Source organism: Ranitomeya variabilis, chromosome 7 (genome assembly GCF_051348905.1).
Source record: "Ranitomeya variabilis isolate aRanVar5 chromosome 7, aRanVar5.hap1, whole genome shotgun sequence".
In the NCBI taxonomy this organism is placed as follows: Eukaryota; Metazoa; Chordata; class Amphibia; order Anura; family Dendrobatidae; genus Ranitomeya; species Ranitomeya variabilis.
Window position 1 is genome coordinate 22,843,016 of NC_135238.1, and position 20,391 is coordinate 22,863,406.

The 20,391-nt window shown below is 45.8% G+C and overlaps 3 protein-coding genes across 13 annotated transcripts in view; 2 read left to right on the forward strand and 1 right to left on the reverse strand.

Moving 5' to 3' along the window:
* Nucleotides 1-532: 532 nt before the first annotated feature.
* Nucleotides 533-13,773, forward strand: E4F1 (E4F transcription factor 1). Of its 10 annotated transcripts, none has more exons than XM_077274504.1 (13): nucleotides 534-753; nucleotides 2,206-2,351; nucleotides 5,041-5,137; nucleotides 5,213-5,412; nucleotides 5,497-5,617; nucleotides 7,774-7,926; nucleotides 8,120-8,262; nucleotides 8,508-8,613; nucleotides 8,953-9,170; nucleotides 9,321-9,519; nucleotides 10,163-10,329; nucleotides 10,460-10,522; nucleotides 10,872-13,773. In XM_077274504.1, exons 1-13 carry the CDS (start codon nucleotides 645-647, stop codon nucleotides 11,208-11,210), a joined length of 2,061 nt encoding a protein of 686 aa, XP_077130619.1. In that variant the 5' UTR covers nucleotides 534-644; the 3' UTR covers nucleotides 11,211-13,773. The 10 variants fall into 10 exon arrangements, with proteins under 10 accessions (XP_077130617.1, XP_077130616.1, XP_077130618.1 ...); XM_077274508.1 differs by having other exon boundaries at nucleotides 8,120-8,235; XM_077274507.1 differs by having other exon boundaries at nucleotides 5,044-5,137.
* Nucleotides 13,702-20,269, reverse strand: ZDHHC4 (zDHHC palmitoyltransferase 4). 2 transcript variants are annotated; one of them, XM_077274523.1, is made up of 7 exons: nucleotides 20,132-20,269; nucleotides 18,915-19,044; nucleotides 18,350-18,399; nucleotides 17,045-17,223; nucleotides 16,632-16,757; nucleotides 15,681-15,925; nucleotides 13,702-14,152 (listed from the first exon to the last, which is right to left on the reverse strand). In XM_077274523.1, the coding sequence occupies exons 2-7, from the start codon at nucleotides 19,035-19,037 to the stop codon at nucleotides 13,916-13,918; spliced, it is 960 nt and encodes a 319-aa protein (XP_077130638.1). In that variant the 5' UTR covers nucleotides 19,038-19,044; nucleotides 20,132-20,269; the 3' UTR covers nucleotides 13,702-13,915. The 2 variants fall into 2 exon arrangements, with proteins under 2 accessions (XP_077130638.1, XP_077130639.1); XM_077274524.1 differs by having other exon boundaries at nucleotides 14,001-14,205.
* A 1-nt stretch (nucleotide 20,270) lies between these two features.
* GRID2IP (Grid2 interacting protein) overlaps nucleotides 20,271-20,391 on the forward strand; it is a 66,201-nt gene continuing 66,080 nt past the window's right edge. Inside the window, exon 1 of the mRNA XM_077274489.1 lies at nucleotides 20,271-20,390. The gene's annotated coding sequence lies outside the window, so the exon portion shown is untranslated. The remainder of the gene's footprint in view (nucleotide 20,391) is intronic.

Here is a 20,391-nt window from a genome sequence, read left to right on the forward strand (position 1 = left end):
TTTGAATCTTTTTTTTTTTTCCAGCAATAGAAAAATAATAATAAAAATATCTCTGGTATCGTCATGTGCATAAAAGTCCGATCTATCAACAAGATAAAGAAATAATCATCATAAAACAATAAAAATAAATGATTAAAAATCCAGAATTGCTATTGGTCGCTTCTCTCAAAAAAAGCGATAGAAATGATGTAATGCACCTTAATATGGCACTATGAAAAACTACAGCTCGCCTCACAGAAAAATAAAAAAATAATGTTCATAAAGTTCTGATTTTTTTCAGCCACTAATATATATATATATATATATATATATATATATATATATATATATATATATATATATATATATATATATATAGACAGGGCGTTTTTTTAGGCAAGGGTCCTACATTATTCTCTTGAATTCAGGCATATATGGCAACACAATTAGCCTACTACAACTTCTGGCAATTTGCCCTTTACCAATATGGCCGCTCCGCCTCTTTTGCGTCGCGCCGTCACGCTCTCACTCTTGCCTTCTCCTTTACGTGCCAGCCCTCCTCCGTTGTTATGACGACACGGTCGTAAAGTCGCCATTTTGCGTTGTGTTGTTGCCGCTGTGCGCTCGGTTCGTTGCGACAGAAGGAGGAGAAGTCCTGGCAAGGGATGAGCTCGGAGCTGGGGCCGGAGGAGGGAGACGCGGAGACTGTGCCCGGCGGTCTGGTCCTCCCCGGCCTCCCCGCGGGGCCCCTCATCGACCACTTTAAGGAGGAAGGTGAGAGGGGGAAGAGCCGGGGCCCCATATTGTGCGGGTCCTCCCCTGCAGGGCCACAACAAGTGCACATGTGAGGAGAGGGCAGCCATGGTCCCTGACCCCGCAACAGGCGTTAACCCCTTCATCAGCAACCGGACATTTTTCCTTTTATATTTTCCCCTTCCCTTCTTCCAGGAGCCATAACTTTTTTTTTTTCCACTTTTTTTCTTTTTTCATTTTTTATTGGATACTAGTGGAATCATTTTATAATTTGCTTGTATGTGTGGAAATTATATATATATATATATGTATATACTGTATATAATTTCGCTGTAATTTTGAAATGAACCAGCGATCAATATACCAGACAAATCGCCGTCTCCTATCGAGCCCTGTCTGTAGCTTGACTTTGCAAGAGTACCAAGATGGCGGCGACCAGGGGTCCAGCAGAAGACCCCACCCTGGGACTACATTGGTAACCCATCAGCACTCTTGTGACAGCCATTTAAATGATGCCTCCAGTGACTGACAGCGGCATTTAAAGGGTTAAACAGATCTGATCGCTGCCGAAAGGAGGCAGGTGCGTCCTGTGACTAAAATGGTCATTAATGGGTTAAATGGAGTATGTGCGGGTATAGATGTAGAATATATATATATATGTATATGTATATATATATATCCCATTAATGACCTGTGACATTCCCGTCATACACGTGATAAAGACCCTGTGAGGTTGAAACGTCGCACTACTGGCACAATTAAGTGTTTCCTGTCTTCATTTGGATTGGATGCTGTCCTTCACTTTGAAGCTTTGGTATTCCCGTCATACACGTCTGCTCCCGATAGTGCAGTATTTTTCTTTTTAGATGATGGCACACTACAACTCCCAGCATTTCCTGGGTTTGCAGAGCTCTCTGCAGTGGACGTAAGGTCCGTATTGTGGTTTGTTTCACATTTCCGTTTCCTTTTTTACCGTCTTCTCTTTTTTGTGTATTTAATTTTTTATTTTTAATGTGAGACCTTGGATTCAGATTTTTTTTTTTTTCTTTCTTTTTTTATTCCCCTTGGGTGTTTTGACCCTGCGATCGTCAGATCTTTTACCACGTACTGTAATTATTATTATTATTTATTTATTTATATAGCACCATTAATTCCATGGTGCTGTACATGAGAAAGGGGTTACATCAAAATACAAGTATCACTTACAGTAAACAAAACTAACAATGGCAGACTGGTACAGAGGGGCGAGGACCCTGCCCTTGCGGGCTTACGTTCTACTGTAATAATATATAGTGAAAATCGCCGTCTCCTATAAGGCTCAGCCTGTGGCAGCTGCGGCCGGTGTGAACAAAGATGGTCAGAAGGAAAAAAAAAAAACAACGTTTTTAATGCAGCTTTGAATGAATTTTAGGCGACGATTATAAAGTCTTTATATTTATGATTTCTTCTTTTTTTTCTTTTTCTTGCTGGTAGCAGATGAAGATGTGCATAGATGTGGTCGCTGTCAGGCTGAATTCACGAGCTTGGAAGAGTTTGTCCAGCACGAGATACAAAAGGCCTGTCAGCGGGACCTGGATGAAAGCTTCGAGTCCTCCATATCCGTCCTCAGCAGCCAAGAGGTAAAGGCGACGCATCGCATCCAGGGAAGGCTCTTCACAACGTAACCCCCCTATCCAGGACAGATTTTTATGTCCGATTCTTCAGTTCAGACAACCATTTTCTATTAATGCAGTTTTTGGGTGGTCATCTGAAATTAGTTTTACTATAGTTAACCCCTACCCCCCCATACACTGCTGAACCCATCAATATCAGCGAGTCCAGCCGACAGTCTAATGCTTATGGGAGCCCCCCGACAGATGATTTCTGCTGAGGGCCCCTAAATGCTTTAGGCTGCTGATCCTCGTGTTCTCTAAGAGATAAGCCACCACCACAGATTGCCCCTGCTCTCTAAGAGGGGGCACCGACAGCAATCTGCCGAGTGAATGGAGGTCGGGGAGAGAGCTGTCAGCCAAACCATCGTTCAGCCATCTAAAGTGTATGTTATCCCAAGAGCTATTTATATGACGGTGTGGCCCTTTAATCGACCCCTTTTATGCACCATCGGCAAGAAATCTGTGTCTTTCAGTCGGATCTGTAAGTTCATTAAGGGGAGATGATGCGCCTGCATCTCCTCGGCCTCCCCTGGATGACTGACAGGTCGTTTGCTCTGATACACTGACTAGCGGGCAATCAGGCAGAAGAGAGTGCGACTAGTTTAGGAATACGGGCGAGCGGAGGCTGAGGAACTAGAAGTGCCATCACACCCCAATGTACGTCCAGACTGGACTTCAGCCATTATTCTCTACTGACTTCAGGGGGATAGATGAATAGACTGGCTTATCTTATCAAGAGCTCATTGAACATATAATAGTCTAAGGGTACCGTTACACTAAACGATTTACCAACGATCACGACCAGCGATACGACCTGGCCGTGATCGTTGGTAAGTCGTTGTGTGGTCGCTGGAAAGCTGTCACACAGACAGCTCTCCAGCGACCAACGATGCCGAAGTCCCCGGGTAACCAGGGTAAACATCGGGTTACTAAGCGCAGGGCCACGCTTAGTAACCCGATGTTTACCCTGGTTACCATCGTAAATGTAAAAAAAAACCAAACAGTACATACTCACATTCCGGTGTCACGTTCCCTCGCCGTCTGCTTCCCGCACTGACTGTGAGTGCCGGCCGTAAAGTAAAAGCAGAGCGCAGCGGTGACGTCACCGCTGTGCTGTGCTTTACGGCCGGCACTCACAGTCAGTGCGGGAAGCAGACGGCGAGGGAACGTGACACCGGAATGTGAGTATGTACTGGTTTTTTTTTTTACATTTACGATGGTAACCAGGGTAAACATCGGGTTACTAAGCGTGGCCCTGCGCTTAGTAACCCGATGTTTACCCTGGTTACAAGCGAACACATCGCTGGATCGGTGTCACACACGACGATCCAGCGATGACAGCGGGAGATCCAGCGACGAAATAAAGTTCCAAACAATCTGCTACGACGTACGATTCTCAGCGGGGTCCCTGATCGCTGCTGCATGTCAGACACAGCGATATCGTATGGATATCGCTGGAACGTCACGGATCGTGCCGTCGTAGCGACCAAAGTGCCACTGTGAGATGGTACCCTAATGTAGATGGGAGTGCAGTTACCTGGTCTGTAAAGATTACCTCCACAGTCATCTCATTATCACAACAGACAGGAATACAATGACTGATAACAACTCTAAATATAGTAGATAACGCATTATCCACCATTCACAATAGGTGATGTCACAGCTCACCTCCTCCTCCTCCTCCTCCTGTACAATGACTGATAACACCTCTATACACAGTAGATAACACAGGATCCACCATTCACAATAGGTGATGTCACAGCTCACCTCCTCCTCCTGTACAATGACTGATAACACCTCTATGTACAGTAGATAACACAGGATCCACCATTCACAATAGGTGATATCACAGCTCACCTCCTCCTCCTGTACAATGACTGATAACACCTCTATATACAGTAGATAACACAGGATCCACCACTCACAATAGGTGATGTCACAGCTCACCTCCTCCTCCTGTACAATGACTGATAACACCTCTATGTACAGTAGATAACACAGGATCCACCATTCACAATAGGTGATGTCACAGCTCACCTCCTCCTCCTGTACAATGACTGATAACACCTCTATATACAGTAGATGGCACAGGATCCACCATTGATAATAGGTGATGTCACAGCTCACCTCCTCCTCCTTTACAATGCCTGATAACACCTCTATATACCGTAGATAAAACAGGATCCATAATTCACAATAGGTGATGTCACAGCTCACCTCCTCCTCCTGTACAATGACTGATAACACCTCTATATACAGTAGATAAAACAGGATCCATAATTCACAATAGGAGATGTCACAGCTCACCTCCTCCTCCTCCTGTACAATGACTGATAACACCTCTATATACAGTAGATAACACAGGATCCACCATTCACAATAGGTGATGTCACAGCTCACCTCCTCCTCCTGTACAATGACTGATAACACCTCTATATACAGTAGATAACACACGATACACCATTCACAATAGGTGATGTCACAGCTCACCTCAGTGTAATGTGATGGGGTCCTGTCGGGGGGAGGGAAGGATCCGGCATGGTGACTTTGTGCAGCCGATCCTTTTTTTTTTTTTTTTTTTTCTTCTAATATAAGGGATATTCTTGTATTCACATGGGACCTATGAGGTAATAAACGTCACGAGTGTTTGTCACAGCAGGTGGTGCCGTGCATAGAAGAAGATGACGTGGACATCTCTCACGTGGTTGTGGAGGCGAGCTCCTTACAGGAGATGAGCTGCTCTCCGGATATCGGTACGGCTCCGCACCAGCACCTAATGTCCCGCCAGGATCCGGCCGTCGGCCTCTTACATTTATTTCCTATCTCAGCGATATCTGAAGAGGTGAAGATTGTCTCCAGCGAGGACAGTATGGTGGGCATCCAAAGGGGCGACCTTCAGGGAATGGAGGTGGACTGGCAGGAAGGCCCCGAGGTGCCCATACAGACCGACGATTCTCACCTGGTGAAGATGATTGTGGATGAGAGAGGCCGCTTTATTTGTCAGACGTGTGAGAAGACCTTTAAAAGTGTAGGTGTTTTTGGGCTGTCCGTACAGTGGCGCTTTGATCCTTGAAGACCCCCGTATGTTTGATGTCCTCCGCTTCCTTTCTAGTGCACCATCCTGAAGGCTCACATGCTGACGCACAGCTCCAATAAGGACTTTCAGTGCAAGCTGTGCGCGGATTCATTCAGGACCAAGGGTTCCCTCATCCGCCACATCAGGAGGCACACCGGTAAGGGGGGAAGGAAGAGGGCTGCCCCAGGGACCACCTCTCCGTCACTGGCCTGTGTGATCTGTGGTGTAGGCAGAACGATGATCGGCCACTGCCAATAGCTGACATGTGTAACAAACTCCCCATACACAGGAGCAGGACGGAGTAATCTGCTGTCAGGGGCTTATTTTCCTTCAGATGTAAGGATTGGACATGTTGAAATTCAGCGTAGCTCATCGTTTCTCCTCCCCAACTCGGCCAAGGTCGGTCCTAATGAAATCGACTTGTTCAGCTGATACAAGTCCATTGTGTTCGGCCACCTTTAACCCCTTCAGGACCTTGCCCTTTTCCGTTTTTTGCATTCTCGTTTTTCACTCCCCTCCTTCCCAGAGCCATAACTTTTTTATTTTTCCGTCAATATGGTCATATGAGGGCTTATTTTTTTCGGGACGAGTTGTAGTTTTGAACGACATCATTGGTTTTAGCATGTCGTGTACAAGGAAACGGGAAAAAAAGTGCAATCCCACACTTGTTTTTTGTTTGGCTTTTTTCTAGGTTCACTAAATGCTAATACTGACCTGCCATTATGATTCTCCAGGTCATTACGAGTTCATAGACACCAAACATGTCTAGGTTACGTTTTATCTAAGTGGTAAAAAAAAAATCCAAACTTTGCTAAAAAAAAAATTGCGCTATTTTCCAATACCCGTAGCCTCTGCATTTTTCATGATCTGGGGTCAGGTGAGGGCATATTTTTTGCGTGCCGAGCTGACGTTTTTAATGATGCCATGTTGGTGCTGATACGTTCTTTTGATCGCCCGTTATTGCATTTTAATGCAATGTCGCGGCGTCCAAAAAAAGTAAGTCTAGCGTTTAGCTTTTTTTTTTTTTTCTCGCTACGCTGTTTAGCGATCAGGTTAATCCTTTTTTTTATTGATAGATCGGGCGATTCTGAACGTGGCGATACCAAATGTGTAGGTTTTATTTTTTTTATTTTTTTTTTTTATTTTGAATGGGGCGAAAGGGGGGTGATTTAAACTTTTAATTTTATTTTTTTTTCATATTTTTTTAAACTTTTTTTTACTTTTGCCATGCTTCAATAGCCTCCATGGCTAGAAGCTGGCACCACTCGATCGGCTCTGCTACATAGCAGCGATCATCAGATCACTCTTAATGTAGCTGAATTACAGGCTTGCTATGAGCGCCGACCACAGGGTGGCGCTCACAGCAAGCCGGCATCAGCAACCACAGAGGTCTCAAGGAGACCTCTGGTTACTATGCCGACGCATCGCTGACCCCCGATCATGTGACAGGGGTCGGCGATGCGCTCATTCCGGCCCGATGGCCGGAAGCGCCAGTTAAATGCCGCTGTCAGCATTTCACAGTGGCATTTAACTAGTTAATAGCGGCGGGTGAATCGCGATTTCACCCGCCACTATTGCGGGCACATGCCAGCTGTTCAAAATAGCTGACATGTCCCGGCTTTGAGGTGGGCTGAGCGCCGGAGCCCACATCAAAGCAGGGGATCCGACCTCCGCAGTAATAGTACGGCGCAGGTCGTGAAGGGGTTAAAAAGGTTTGTCTCACCGGCTTGATTGACGGTGGGGATAATCACAAAACACATTAGACCGTCAGATGAGTCTGCCGACATGGGTGGGCTCGGCCGACAGGCTAATGTGTGGGGGGCCTCCCTGCCCTTCGCACTGACAGATGGTGTCAGGGAAAAGATGGGTCCGGCATATCTGATTTTTGGACAAACGTTCCTTTTTGGTGACTTTTCAGGAGCAGCCCTAATGTCCGGTGAGAGGGAACAAGTAACATCGGGCCCAGACTCCTGGGTAATGGTATTCCGAGAGCAGGATCCACGACCGATCGCAGCTCTTACCACTACGTCACCGCTGCCGCATGTTTTCTTAAGGTGTTGCCAAATGATCACTGTCCGGTAACGGCTTAAGAAAATACGCGTTCGCTTTTTGCTCTGAAATATAACGTGCCTGTATGGGGGTTGTGTCAACAGCAGACACAAGGGCTGCAGACTGTATTTTTGCCGTTATCCACTTTGGTCAGCTTTGGGTGGTCTCGTCTAGAAAGCCCCTTATTTTCTTTCTATGGATACACAAAATGAGCAGTAAGAAACGTCGCTTTCATTTTTTGGTCCCTTGTTTTTTCCTTATCAGACGAACGACCATACGGCTGCTCAAAGTGCGGGAAGAGTTTCCGAGAGTCGGGGGCGTTATCGAGGCATATGAGGTCTCTGACGCCCTGCACAGAGAAGATCAGCCACGTCATGGGAAACAGCATCGTGCTGAAACGTGATGAAAACTCATCAGGTCTGTGCACAGCAAAGTGTCATTTCTTATGTACTAGAGGGGTCTGCAACCGGTGAGCGCTTTCCTATGTCCTTATTTTCTTGGCTTGTATGATGATTAGGGTTGATGGTGCCAGATTTTGTAACCTGTTTGTCCACTGCATTTATTTACTCTTCCAGCGTGAATTGAGTTTTTCTGTCTTTCCCTGTTGTAGTTTTAGTATCTACAGACGTCACGTCGCACTTAGGAACCGATGAACTAGACGGCAGCCCGGTGATCCAACTAGTGACGGACGAGAAGGGCAACCTACTGCATGAGATTCATGTCCAGGTGCGAGCTGTGGCTTTCAAAACGGGGGTGAGTAGTGATTTTTCCTGTAAGGTGTCAAATCAAGTCTCCTGACCTCGAGACACCGCCGTCGCTCCAGTTGCAGCCTTGTCAGTAGTCGGTTTGTTTTGACATGCAGGGAAGATGGAGACAGAAAGACAGTGGTCCGATATTGTCATTTTGTGCAGGGGGCTACGTGACCTCACTAGTAAAGAGCTGTAGGGTATTCAGCTGTGATGATATCCGATGATATCTGGTTCTTTTTTTTCCTATAGATAGATGGTATACTGAACAAGGACGCAGAGGATCTCCAGTGTCCGGAGTGCGGGGAAATTTGCAAGAGTGTCAACTCCTTAAAGGTCCATCTGAAAGGACATGAAGGTAAAGCATCATCTGCTGCGCCTACCCTGGGTACTGAGAGCGTGGGGGGCCAGGATAGATGGGCGAAAACACAGAATTCGGTATGATAAAATCACAGAAAAGCCCCCTGACGTTCCGAAAAAAAACCAAAAACACTTTCTCTGCCACATCGTACCGTGACTGTATTTTCTCGTCCATCACGGCCACAATTCCTGTCTTGATCGCAGGTATTGTGTCCTGAACTAACAACGTCCCATCACCCGCACTTCAGCTGGAATAACATTTTTTCAGTCTGCGTTTTCCTGCGAGAGTTGCACACCGTGGTGAAACCAGGTAACTAATCTCTGCTCGTCTCCGCAGGGTGCAAGCTGTTTCGCTGCGATGAGTGCGGCCGTGAATTTTTGAAGGCTCACATGCTGAAAAAGCATCAGGAATCCCACGGCAATATCCGGAAATACAGATGCGGAGAATGTGGGAAGATGTACAAAACGATAGCGCACGTCAAGGGCCACATGAGGGTGCACTCTGATGACCGGCCGTACTCTTGTCCGAAGTGTGGGAAACAATACAAAACGAAGGTGAGCAGGGGCGGCGGTGGCATCTGTGTACGTTTTACAGATTCTGTCCCCATGGCAAAGTTTTCTTTTTTTTTGTTTGCACAGACATCCCCTTTAATCCTTTTTTTTCTATTATATAAGCTCCAATCTTGTATTTGCTTCTTGTCACAGAACGCTCAGCAAGTTCATTTACGCACCCACATGGAAGACAAGCCGTTCGTGTGCCAGTACTGCCCCCATAGCTTTAGGGAGAAGGGCTCCTTGGTGCGGCACATCAGGCACCACACGGGCGAGAAACCGTTCAAGTGTCCCAGATGCGGCCGAGGATTTGCAGAGCACGGAACGTTAAACCGCCACATGAAGACCAAAGGCAAGTGTCCGCATTTACGTCATGTCGTGTCCCCTACCTTGATGCGGGCTCCGGCGGTGAGCCCGCATCTCTCCCCGCACATAAAAGCTGATTTAATCGGCTGAAAACATTACAGGTCTCGGAAAATGGGGACAAACGCAGAAAGGTTTTTCATATACTTTTTTCTTCACCACCTAAATAAAGTATACATTTTTATCTGTGCACTCGTACTGACCTGATGATTCCTATTACTAGGGAACATTTAAATAAAAAAAAAAAAAAAACTGCGAAATTGCGTTTTCACTGCACTTGAATTTTTTTTCTCTTGTTTTCCAGTACACTATATGGTAAAAGCAATGGCGTCATTTAAAAGTACAACTCGTCCTGCAATAAACAATATGTCTGTAGGGATAGAGAAATAAAGTTATTGCTCTTGCAATAAGGGGAGGGAAAAACACAAAAAATGGTGCCTCATTTCCTTATAGGGGGAGGGGGGTTACATACCTACCAGGACGCGCTCGCAATCGGCACGATGTCATTGACACTGCTCGCCTCCTGATGTGGAAGTGAGTGGTTTCACACTTACCCCAAAGATCCACTGTATTGCAACAATATCTTGTCTTTTTTAGGGGGCTCACTGTTCTGTTTCTTCTGTCCTCTCCAGGGGGCTGCGTGATTTTTCTGCAGGATACAGATCCGACTGAACAGACTGCGACCGAAAACAGCAATAGTTCGGAAGCCATGAGCAGCCCAACGGCCTCCGAGGAGCCGCACACGATGCTGGTGGAGTTTTCTTCAGTAGTCGCCGATACTCAGGAATATATTATTGAGGTATTTACTAGTAAACTGAAAAAAATACTACATTCTGTGTCCAGGATCTCCGGCATCAGCGGCCCGGTGGGGACACTCGGTAATGGAGTACAAGCGGCAGCCAGCATTTTTCTTTTCTCCTCATCCACAGACTTCTGAAGAAATAGAAACTACTGAGGCGGCTGAGCTGCTGCAGAGCACAGGAAAGCAGGAGGTGAGTGGCGGTACTATTATAGATGGCGGCATTTCAGCCACACTTGATGCTAATAGTAAAGGACACCAGACATGTTAGATAAGTCGTCTTAACGCGCCAATGTTGGAGGGATCGACCAATTATCTGAAGTGTATGAGGGCCGCGTTGGATGATGTTAAGGTCAATGGCTCTGCTCACTAATTACCAAGACCCTTCATCCTTAAAACTGGTGGGGGTCTCAGAGGTCAGACCCTACGTGATTTACTCCTCGCCAGATTTGTTTTATTTCTAGGCCAAGTAGGGAATAAGATATTATGTGGGCTGTCTTTTATTTCCTCTGTCTGCTCACCGAGCCTTTTTGCCTCGCCAGGTGGGCGGCCATATTCTGAATGTAGTCCAGCAGCTGGTGCGCAGTGCCAACCCGGGACAACGGATCATTGTCCAAAATGTGACACTGGACGATGACGACACTACTGAGCCCTGCATCGAGGAAGTCCCCACTACAGACACCATAACCATCGCTACCCCCGAGTCTCTGACTGAGCAAGTCGCCATGACTCTGGCCTCGGCCATAGGAGACGGGGCAGTAATCGCCAATGAAGTTTCTCCCGTGGAGGAAGTAATAGCCGCAGAGGATGTGGAGCAGGTCGAGGAGTTTGTCATCGCTGCACAGCCAGGGGAGGTGGAGGTCCAGACTGTTATCTTGTAGCCGTCTACACCATTTGGGACGAAACAAGAAGCCAAATTTTGTACACTGGTCTGCTGTGAATTTCACCCTTCAGCCTCCTCTAGATGGTGCTATCGGCAAAGGCCTTCATGCTGCACACTGATGAAGGCCCCAGACTATGGTGCCACGTGATGGAGATTTTTTTTTTTTGAGCTGCTGGTGCATTAAAGTGACACCGACCCGATTTTTCTGAGGTGTGAGGACGTGGTAAGCTCAGAATAACACTGGTGCCTTTTGAGCTTTGCATTCTCAGTCACGATCCTGTGTCGGTCATCTTCTAATGTCTGTATTGGGGTGAATAGCTGTAGCCCCAACCCCCAAATCCTTCTCACATTGAGAAACCTAGAAACCTGCAGCTCTTCGATCACAAGTGGGAACTTCATGGCTACGTCATACAGGGGAGGGTTGTACATGCGACTCAGTCAGAGGAATGTTCTTAGTAAGTCCCTCATCGCTCCAGGGAGTAGGGTCACACTAATAACAAGACATGGGTGTCATCCCCCAAATCTCCAGCATCATGTATACGAGTGCATATGTTACAGAATTAGGTGACCTGATGAGCCTTGTAAGAAATGGACGTTAGTTCTTGAAGTCCAACTGTTGCCTAAAACTTGGTAAAATGTCCACAGGTTGATTTAGTAATTCACTCCGAGGCTGCGGCAAAAGACTTTCCTCCAGATTAGCTAAACATTACTTGCAAAGGCTTCTTCAAGGGATTGTTAAAAATTGGACAGACCTTTTAATCAATGAATCAGCCATCAGGTCTGCAGGACTTTATTGTATATGAGAACACAGCTGTAAGTTTCTTGTAATCTTTATGCCACCACCTTTTTGGTTTTCTGTGCATAACTGACCACTACTCCATTCACTATCGATGGGATTTGCCAGAAAAATCCAAGAACAGACCCCATAGGGAATGAATGGAGTGGCGGTTGGGCATGTCACTGCAACTACATCTGCTGATCAGTGAGGGTCCCAGCCGCTGGACCCACACCACTCTAGTTATCAACCCCTTTCAGAAAATTTAAAGGGAACCTATCTGGCTCTGATAGCATACATCCCATGCCCCATAGGCTCACAGGTCTATCTCGGAGTGTGGTTTCTCTAAAACAACGCAGCATTCAAAGTAAAAGTTATACGGCCGCAATAACAAAGCCGAACTCTGCTTCATGGCACTTAGGCGGCACGAATCCAGTAACCGGTTCCTGACCTGCTCTCCTGCCGCCTCTCATCCTCTTCCTAGGAAAAATCTGGACAAAATCCTTAGTTATCCTAGATTATAAGAATTACTAACGGGGGCCCAATGTTGTTTCCTTTAAGATTAAAAGAAAAAAAAAGTTTGTGTTGGAGAACCTAAACTGGGATCGCTTTACTGGATCGGCCGTTTCTGTACACAGGACCTGATGATTGTAGGCAGCGGTCAATGCAGGCAGTGACTGTCTGGTCGGGTATTAAAGGAACGGTACACGACTTTGATACTGATGACCAATGCTTAGGACGCAGTTAGACAGCTGTATAAATCAGGCAGAGAACGGACCACAATGCACGGACAGGTCGACCAAGTGTGGCAGCTGCTTAGAAATATATGGCGCTGTCGTGCTCAGGTCTGGAGAGCCCCCGAACAGACGGCACCGTGCTCCAATTTATATAGCCGTCTGACTGCACCCTAAGGGGTTGTTTCCACTTGCGAGAAACACGTCCGTGTCTCGCATGTGGAAACCAAGCTCTGGTGCCGGCACTTGGGAGCGGAGCGTGCGGCCGCATAGGAACACATGGAGCCGCACGCTCCGCACTGGAGTGCCGGCGCCAGAGCTTGGTTTCCACATGCGAGACACGGACGTGTTTCTCGCAAATGGAAACAAGCCCTAAATGTGAGATCCGGGGCGGAGCTGTACGATCGGCGCAGCTCTTTATAGATCTCCACTGGATTGATCCACCTGGTCTTGGTCCTGGCCAGAGATGTTTCCACCACGTTTATTATTGGGGGTCCCTTACATACCTATGCAAACGCCTCATTACATGTTTTTATACCTCCCTCCCCTCCACATGAACTTTGGGACCCAGCCCATTATGGCCGACTTCCACCTCGTGGAGGAAATGTGAAGAGCACACGTCACTACGCTTAGTATTAGTAGTGGTATTAATAAACATTGTTTTATAAGACGTCTGTGCCTGACTTCTACTTATTTTACCCTTTTTTAAGCCTTCATTCAGACATCCATATTATGGTGGCTCGGGTCACATCACAGACATGCGGCCTGATCCGCCTAGAGCCGTATTCACACGTCCGTGCTCCATGGTGTATTCCAGGCTGTTGAGTTTGGGGCCGACTCGCTTATGCCCTGCTGATATGTGGGAAAACTCACAGCGCTGGAACGTAGATACGGTCTACAAATACCATCCCACCCCATGTAGAAAAGACACCATAATCTTGGCGTTGGATCATCTAATAAATGAGACGTTACAACCGTCCTGTATTTCTCCATATGCATTTATCACTTAAAGGGATTGTCCCAACATTAAATACACTTACTGTATAATTCTTGGGGAAAAAAGTTATTATGGCGCCGTTTAGTGCATAAAAAGATGTCCACCCAATGAGCAGAGTGCTGGTGGTCGCACATGCTCAGTTACTCTCCACGGGCAGCCAATAGAAAGCTTGCTGTCTCTGGTGCAGACGATCTCGCTCATCTCTCCTTCTTATACTGGGTGTAAGGTTGGAATATTTCTTTCAGGTTGCCCAGAATTCCCCTTGAGTAGCCTTTACGAGATGCAGCGATACTCCGCGCCTTGTACCACTCATTGGTGGTCCGGTTAGTGATGGACAGGTACCAGACGAAGCAGGTGTAGCCCCCCAAGAAGAGGATCAGGAGAAGCAGGAATCCCAGAGTGAAGACGATCCTTGGAAACGTCAGGAACAGGTGCTGGGAAAAAAGTAAGATGCGAGTGTCGAGAAGAGTCCGATCCAGCAGGGGGTCTGTGCAGAGAGCGGAGATTTTGCGATTTAACCAGTTAAATCCCGATGTCAATCATTGACAGCAGCATTTAATGCAGAAAGGAAGCACGCCACTGATCCCGCCTGTCATGTGACCGCAGGGCGCCGAAGGGTTGTCCTGACAGCCAGCCATCTGTTAAAGACCCCCATGTTTGTCATCGATCCTCCTGTGAATGACGGCTTGTGGCCGGCGTTCATAGATCACGATTTTTTTGTTATACATAGAAGCCCTGCTATGTGTAGCACAGGTGACTGGAGGATCGCAGCTACTATTAAATATGGTGAAAAGTAAAAAAAAAAAATTCAAGTTGAATCGCCCCCCCTTTTGCTCAGTTTAAAAATAAAATATACACATCTGGTATCGCTCACCCAGCCCCAGATCCTGAAAAAATGAGACAAAAAATGGCGACAAAAGCAAATATTTTTGGGGGGCAAATTTCTGAATTTTTTTTTTTTTACCACTTAAAACAAAACCTATCCATGTTTGGTATCTGTGTACTCGTACTGACCTGGGGAATCATAGTACCAGTCAGTTTTACCATTTAGTGAACATGGTAAAAAAAAAAAAAAAATTGTGGAATTGCACTTTTTTTTTGCAATTTCACCACACTTGAAATTTTTTTTTCTCCCTGTTCCAGTACACTATGTGGGAAAATAAATGGGGTAATTCAAAAGTACAACACGTCCTGTGAAAACCGCGCCCTCGTACAGCGATGTGGCTACAGGAGGAGGTGTAGTTTTGAAAGACACGATTCAATTTACCGGATAATGTGCCGAAAAATGGCAAAAAAAAAAAGCAATTCCGCCATTACTTTTGGGGTTTTGTTCTTATGATGTTCGTTATGCTGTAAAAACGGTCAGTGCAATTACGGGGAAAACAAAAGTAGAATTTTTTTGTCATTTGTATAGTTAAAAAAAATGCCATTTTCTGACCAGTAATGTGTTGTTTCTATGTTGATGGACCGGAGTGATGGCCCGATTTCTTTCTTGGTTTTATCAATACCATTCTGGCTTACATACAAAGTTTTAATTGCATTTTTTTTCTTAAAGAAAGCATGGTGTGTGGTTTTTTTCTTTTAGAATCTCTACTGTTATTTTCATAGATCAGTTTTTGTTTTTTTTTGGGATGTGGTGGATCTCTATTATATATATATATATATATATATATATATATATATATATATATATATATATATATATATATATATACACTGTCTGGATGGATGGAGTATATCATTAGGATGGTGTTCTCTTATTAATTAAGTCCGGTCCTCGGCTACTAGGACGACCCATCGGCACCCTGTGATCGTGTTTTAAATGTCGCTGTCCAGGACTGGAAGTGGCATTTAAATGGTTAAACTGCAGCTATCGGTCTTTTTCCATTTTTATTGGAACATTCCTATTTTGGGGTGGGCTACCACCCTTCACCCCCCATTTTCAGCAGGTCCTGTACCCACCTGTATAACATAGGCCAAGCTGGCGATCTCTTCGTGCCCCCGACTGTCCACATAGGCTGCAGTCATCATGTGTGAGAGCAGCACCACCTGCAGGAGGAACGCTGTAATTACAGCCGCCAAACAGGCGGCCGTGAGGCTCAGGCTCAGCAGGTACAGTAAGAAGTGTCTGATATTCAGGGCTCCGATGCAGTTATTCACCCAAACACAGTGATGGTCGAACCGCTGGATGCAGCTCCCGCAGACGCCTGCCGAGGATAAAAAAAAAAAAGAATGCAGATTTATTAGAAAAGTGCCCAGATTATAGCAAAACTCTGCATACGAAACACACAAGAGACTAGTGCTGGCTGCAGTTTTGTTTTTTTTATTTCCCGCCGACATTCGGTTCATCTTAACAGTTCCATTGAATAACACATTGGGTGCTACTTTTTTTTTTTTTTTTACACCCCCCAAAGGACGAGACTCTGCCCCAAAAAATACATTTGTATGAATGAAGCCAAATGAATTTTTTTACAGTGTAATTTTGGGGTTAAAAAACATTTTCACAGTTCAGCTTCATTAAACATTCTGCACTGCTATTATGAGTTAACTGAGGATCCATCAGTGAGCTCAATGACCGCTTGATGGGGAGTTTGTAACTCATCTGTCTTTTTCTGATTGAGTTATGACCACAGACCACATCAAAGTTGAATTTGCACTGAAACAAAGAGCTTGTAGAAGCCAAAAGTTGCAAACTTTTTTTTAATGAAACCCAATTGCAAAAAAAATGTGCATGGTCTCCAAAAGAAAAAAAAAAAAAAATTGCTGCTTTCAAAAATCTCTATAGGTCGAGTGTGGTATTGCAGCGACAAAGCCAGACCCGACCCCATGACATTGTGGCAGGGCTTCTGGGAAGGAGCTTCTGTTTTTGATTTCTAATTCTGAGGAGCCCCTTTAAAGAAAACCCTCACTCACCGCAATGTTTTGACCGTGCCGGTTTCATCAGGTGACATGTTGGACACTTATTGCTGTGATGAAACATGATCTCGTCGTATTCGTACACCCGGATATAAAAGGCTTCGTTCTGCTTGGTGACTCTTCCTAGAAACAAAAAGACCACGATCATAAAGGAGTGTTCCCATGTCAGGCCTTCATGGCATTTCTGTAGGACGGAGTCTGCTCATGGCAAGTGTTTCCAGTTACTTGCTGTAAGCAGAGATATTGATGAGGGAGAGGATGCGAGACCTGCAGTGTGGAAGAAAGCTTCCTACGAGTGTTTTTATGGCTGTTCTGATACTCCAGAACATTTCATAGTCTGTCAGGTCCCACTGGAGAACGTTCGGCTGCAGTGGGTGCGTTCGGCCGCCACATCTGCTCTGTCCCATTACCTGGGTCTGATGAGCAGCATTTGTAGTAGAAATAAAGATTCCCGGTGATCAGGACGTACGGCAGGAATACCAAGATCCAGTTGATCTCCATCTCCAGACTATAGTCCACGACCTCCCACGTGTACTCTGCGAACACCAGAACGTCCAGGATCAGGTGCAGGAGCACAAAAGCACCGCTCCTAGATCCCAGAGGGGAGCAATAAAAATGACAAAATGCAGGAAAAGGCAATGGCCACTTGTCCCCTCTGTACCCCCCATTATTGCACCACTATAAACTACCGATCTGCAACTTATCAATGTTGTGAAACTGCAACTCCCAGCATGTCCAGGGCAGCCTAATGCACAAGAAAGCAGCTATTTTTTTTATTCCTCTATAAACCCATTAGCATTGCTTGTAGGGGAGAATATTTCAGTGCTGTCACCTTGTGCATGAGTCCTTAAAGGGGTTGTCCAGGCTTGGGGTTCAAGTCTGCACATATAGTGTGTGTGTGCGCGTTGTCAGGATTCTCCGGTGCCGGCGGTCACACAATCTCCATACTTGCAGCCACATTTCAACTAGACATTTCCCGCCTCGCTCATTACACTTGCATTGAGCAAGGCTGCGCACGTCTAGTCGGTATGTGACCACACGTATATAAATCGCATACTTGTAATCATGTGCTTGAGAATCCTGACAGCACGCACTTTGGGGATTCACAAGTCTGCAGTCACATAAAGCAAACCCCAAACCTGGACAACCCCTTTAAAGGGTTATTCCCATCTTCAAAGATGGATATTGTCAGACAGACAATGTAAATACGAGCACTATTGCAAGTTACTGCTTTAAAAAAAAAAAAAAAAAAAATTGCAGCCGTTCCTGAGATATAAACCCTTTTGTTTACAGCTCGTTGCCTAGGAGACCGACCACCGCTGCTGCTGCTGTCTAACTTGGAAGTACTGCACTGAAGTTATCCAGGATTAGGAGGTAACAGCATGCTCCAGTGATCCTGAGAGGCTTCAAGATGGCACCGACAACCTCATAAGAAGAGACTTAAAAGCACTGAGCGTGTTCTGTCACCTGGCAGCGGTGGTCGGTCTTCAAGACAACAAGGTAAAACTAAAAGTGTTAATATCTTAAGAACGGCTGAAAATTTCAGTAAGAAGCAAATTGCAAACATTCTTGTTTTTACAAAAACTATCCGACAATATTCATCAATGAAGATGGCAGAACAACCCTTTAAAGGGCATTTTGCCATAAAGGATGATCCCTTTAACTATTAATAATATTGTAATACCTGGGTCTAAATGTGGTAATGTGTTCCTCACCTGGTGTGGAAACATCTCTGAAGCCAGACGGGCGACACTCGGGAAATGACCTGGAATATAAAACACACTGGCTCAATGCAGAGGGAAAATCACCCGGAGAATACAAAGGGTTAAACTGCTCCCGTTTCATAAAACCTAGCGATGCGCCGTAATGATAAGTCAGAAGTTTGATCACGGGGTCCCAGTAATCACAAAAACAAAGAAGAGCTCGACTGCTGTGCTCCTTCAAGTGGGGTCAGACTTCCGAGCGTGGTGGTCTCTCAGTGATTGGTCGCAGCGGTCACATCTCTGTATGACAAGAACAGGATGAACACAGTCGGCTCTGGCTGTACAAACATGTGACCGCTGCAGCCAATCACTGACCATGCTTGGTATTCCAGTAGGGAGCAGCAGAGCTGGAATGACGGAGGATTTATAAGATGTGTAACCGGTCATTTATATTATGGCACAACCCTGATATTGGAAACCCCTTTAATGTGCTTTTTACACATTTGGCTAAAAAAAATGCATGAAAACAAAAATTCCATGTACCGGAACTCCGTCCTGGAAGAAGGGGGCGACTTACCTGCTCTGCTCTATGGAGGGCGCCGTCCAGGCCGCTGGTGGATCGTCCGGAGAAGAAACAGAAAGTAGAAACTCCCAGAATGAGGAAAATGACGTAGAAGATGAAAAGCCACAGAAAGTCCATGCTGGGGCTGGAATAAGCCACAATGCAGGTTAGTGAAGACCCCACATCAGAACTCCGGACCACCCTGTCTCGTCACTGCCCTACTGAGACACGATCAGGATTTGGAAGCCAAAACCCGATGCGGGTGATAAATACAGAAGTGCTGATGTGCTTTCATTATACTGTTCCTCCGATTGTTCCTCTCCTGATTTTGGCTTATAAATACTGATGTAAAAAACTGACCAAATACTGATCGTGTGAACGAAGCCTGAGAGCAAATGGACCCAACTCTCGCCGCTACCAGCAATGTTTAACGGGACTGTCAGTATCGATAACTCCATAAAAGTTCAGATCAATAAAAATATTACATTATTTAAAGGGGTTGTCCGGTCTCATGAAAAAAGCCTGCAGTGAGTCTGTGTGCCAGCACGCGGTCATGTGATGGAAACTATAAGATTAGCATACACGCGGTCACATGCTGACTAGACGTGAGCGGCCTTGTTCCATTCCCTTGCATTGAGCGAAGGCCGGACAAGTCTAGTGGGAATGTGGCCAGATAAATGCAGATTGTAACATGACCGCCCGCTGTCACCAGCAATAACGGGGAGTCGTCTGAAGTCACAGAAAAGCGCCTGCAGAAATGTAGCAGACAACCCCTTTAAAAATAAATAAATCACGATGACAGAGTGTTTGTTTTTCGGCCACAAAAATGCAATAAAATGTGATAAAAAGGTTAAATATGTCTCAAAATAGGATCAATAAAAAAAAATACAACTTATATCACCCCCCTAAAAAAATAAATAAAATCAAGTCCCCATATAGATACATAGGTGGAAAAAAATAAAAATAAATAAAGCTGCCGGTCTTAAAAAAAAGGCAGAAAAACAAAAAAGATCTACAGCCTTGAAGGGGTTAAGCAAAGAGGAAAAATGGCTCCCCAGGGTGAAGTCCTGGCAAACAGCCCCTCATATCTCAGCTTCCTGCAATGACAGCTCCATTATGGCGGTTATGGACTTGTATCAGTTTCCATGGAAACGGTGACAGAAGAAGAGACCCGCCCTAGAAGTGTGGACAGATTGCATCCCATAATAACAGCCCGGTATACCAACACTTACCAGGGTCACAGCTGTCAGCCCACCACAGTCACACACGTCCCCTCCTGCAGGACACACAAGCGTGAAGTCTGGGGGCAGCCATCTTGGTAAACCCGGAAGAAGAGCAATGGAGACGGCTTCAGGTCCTACAATAGAGCGCGGATGTGTTCAGACTTCTCAGTCAAACGCCGAATCATCGACACGAGGCGCAGATAATGGCTGCAGGCTGCTAAATCGAGAGTCGATGATCGAGCGCAGAGCGACAGGAATAATGATGCAGG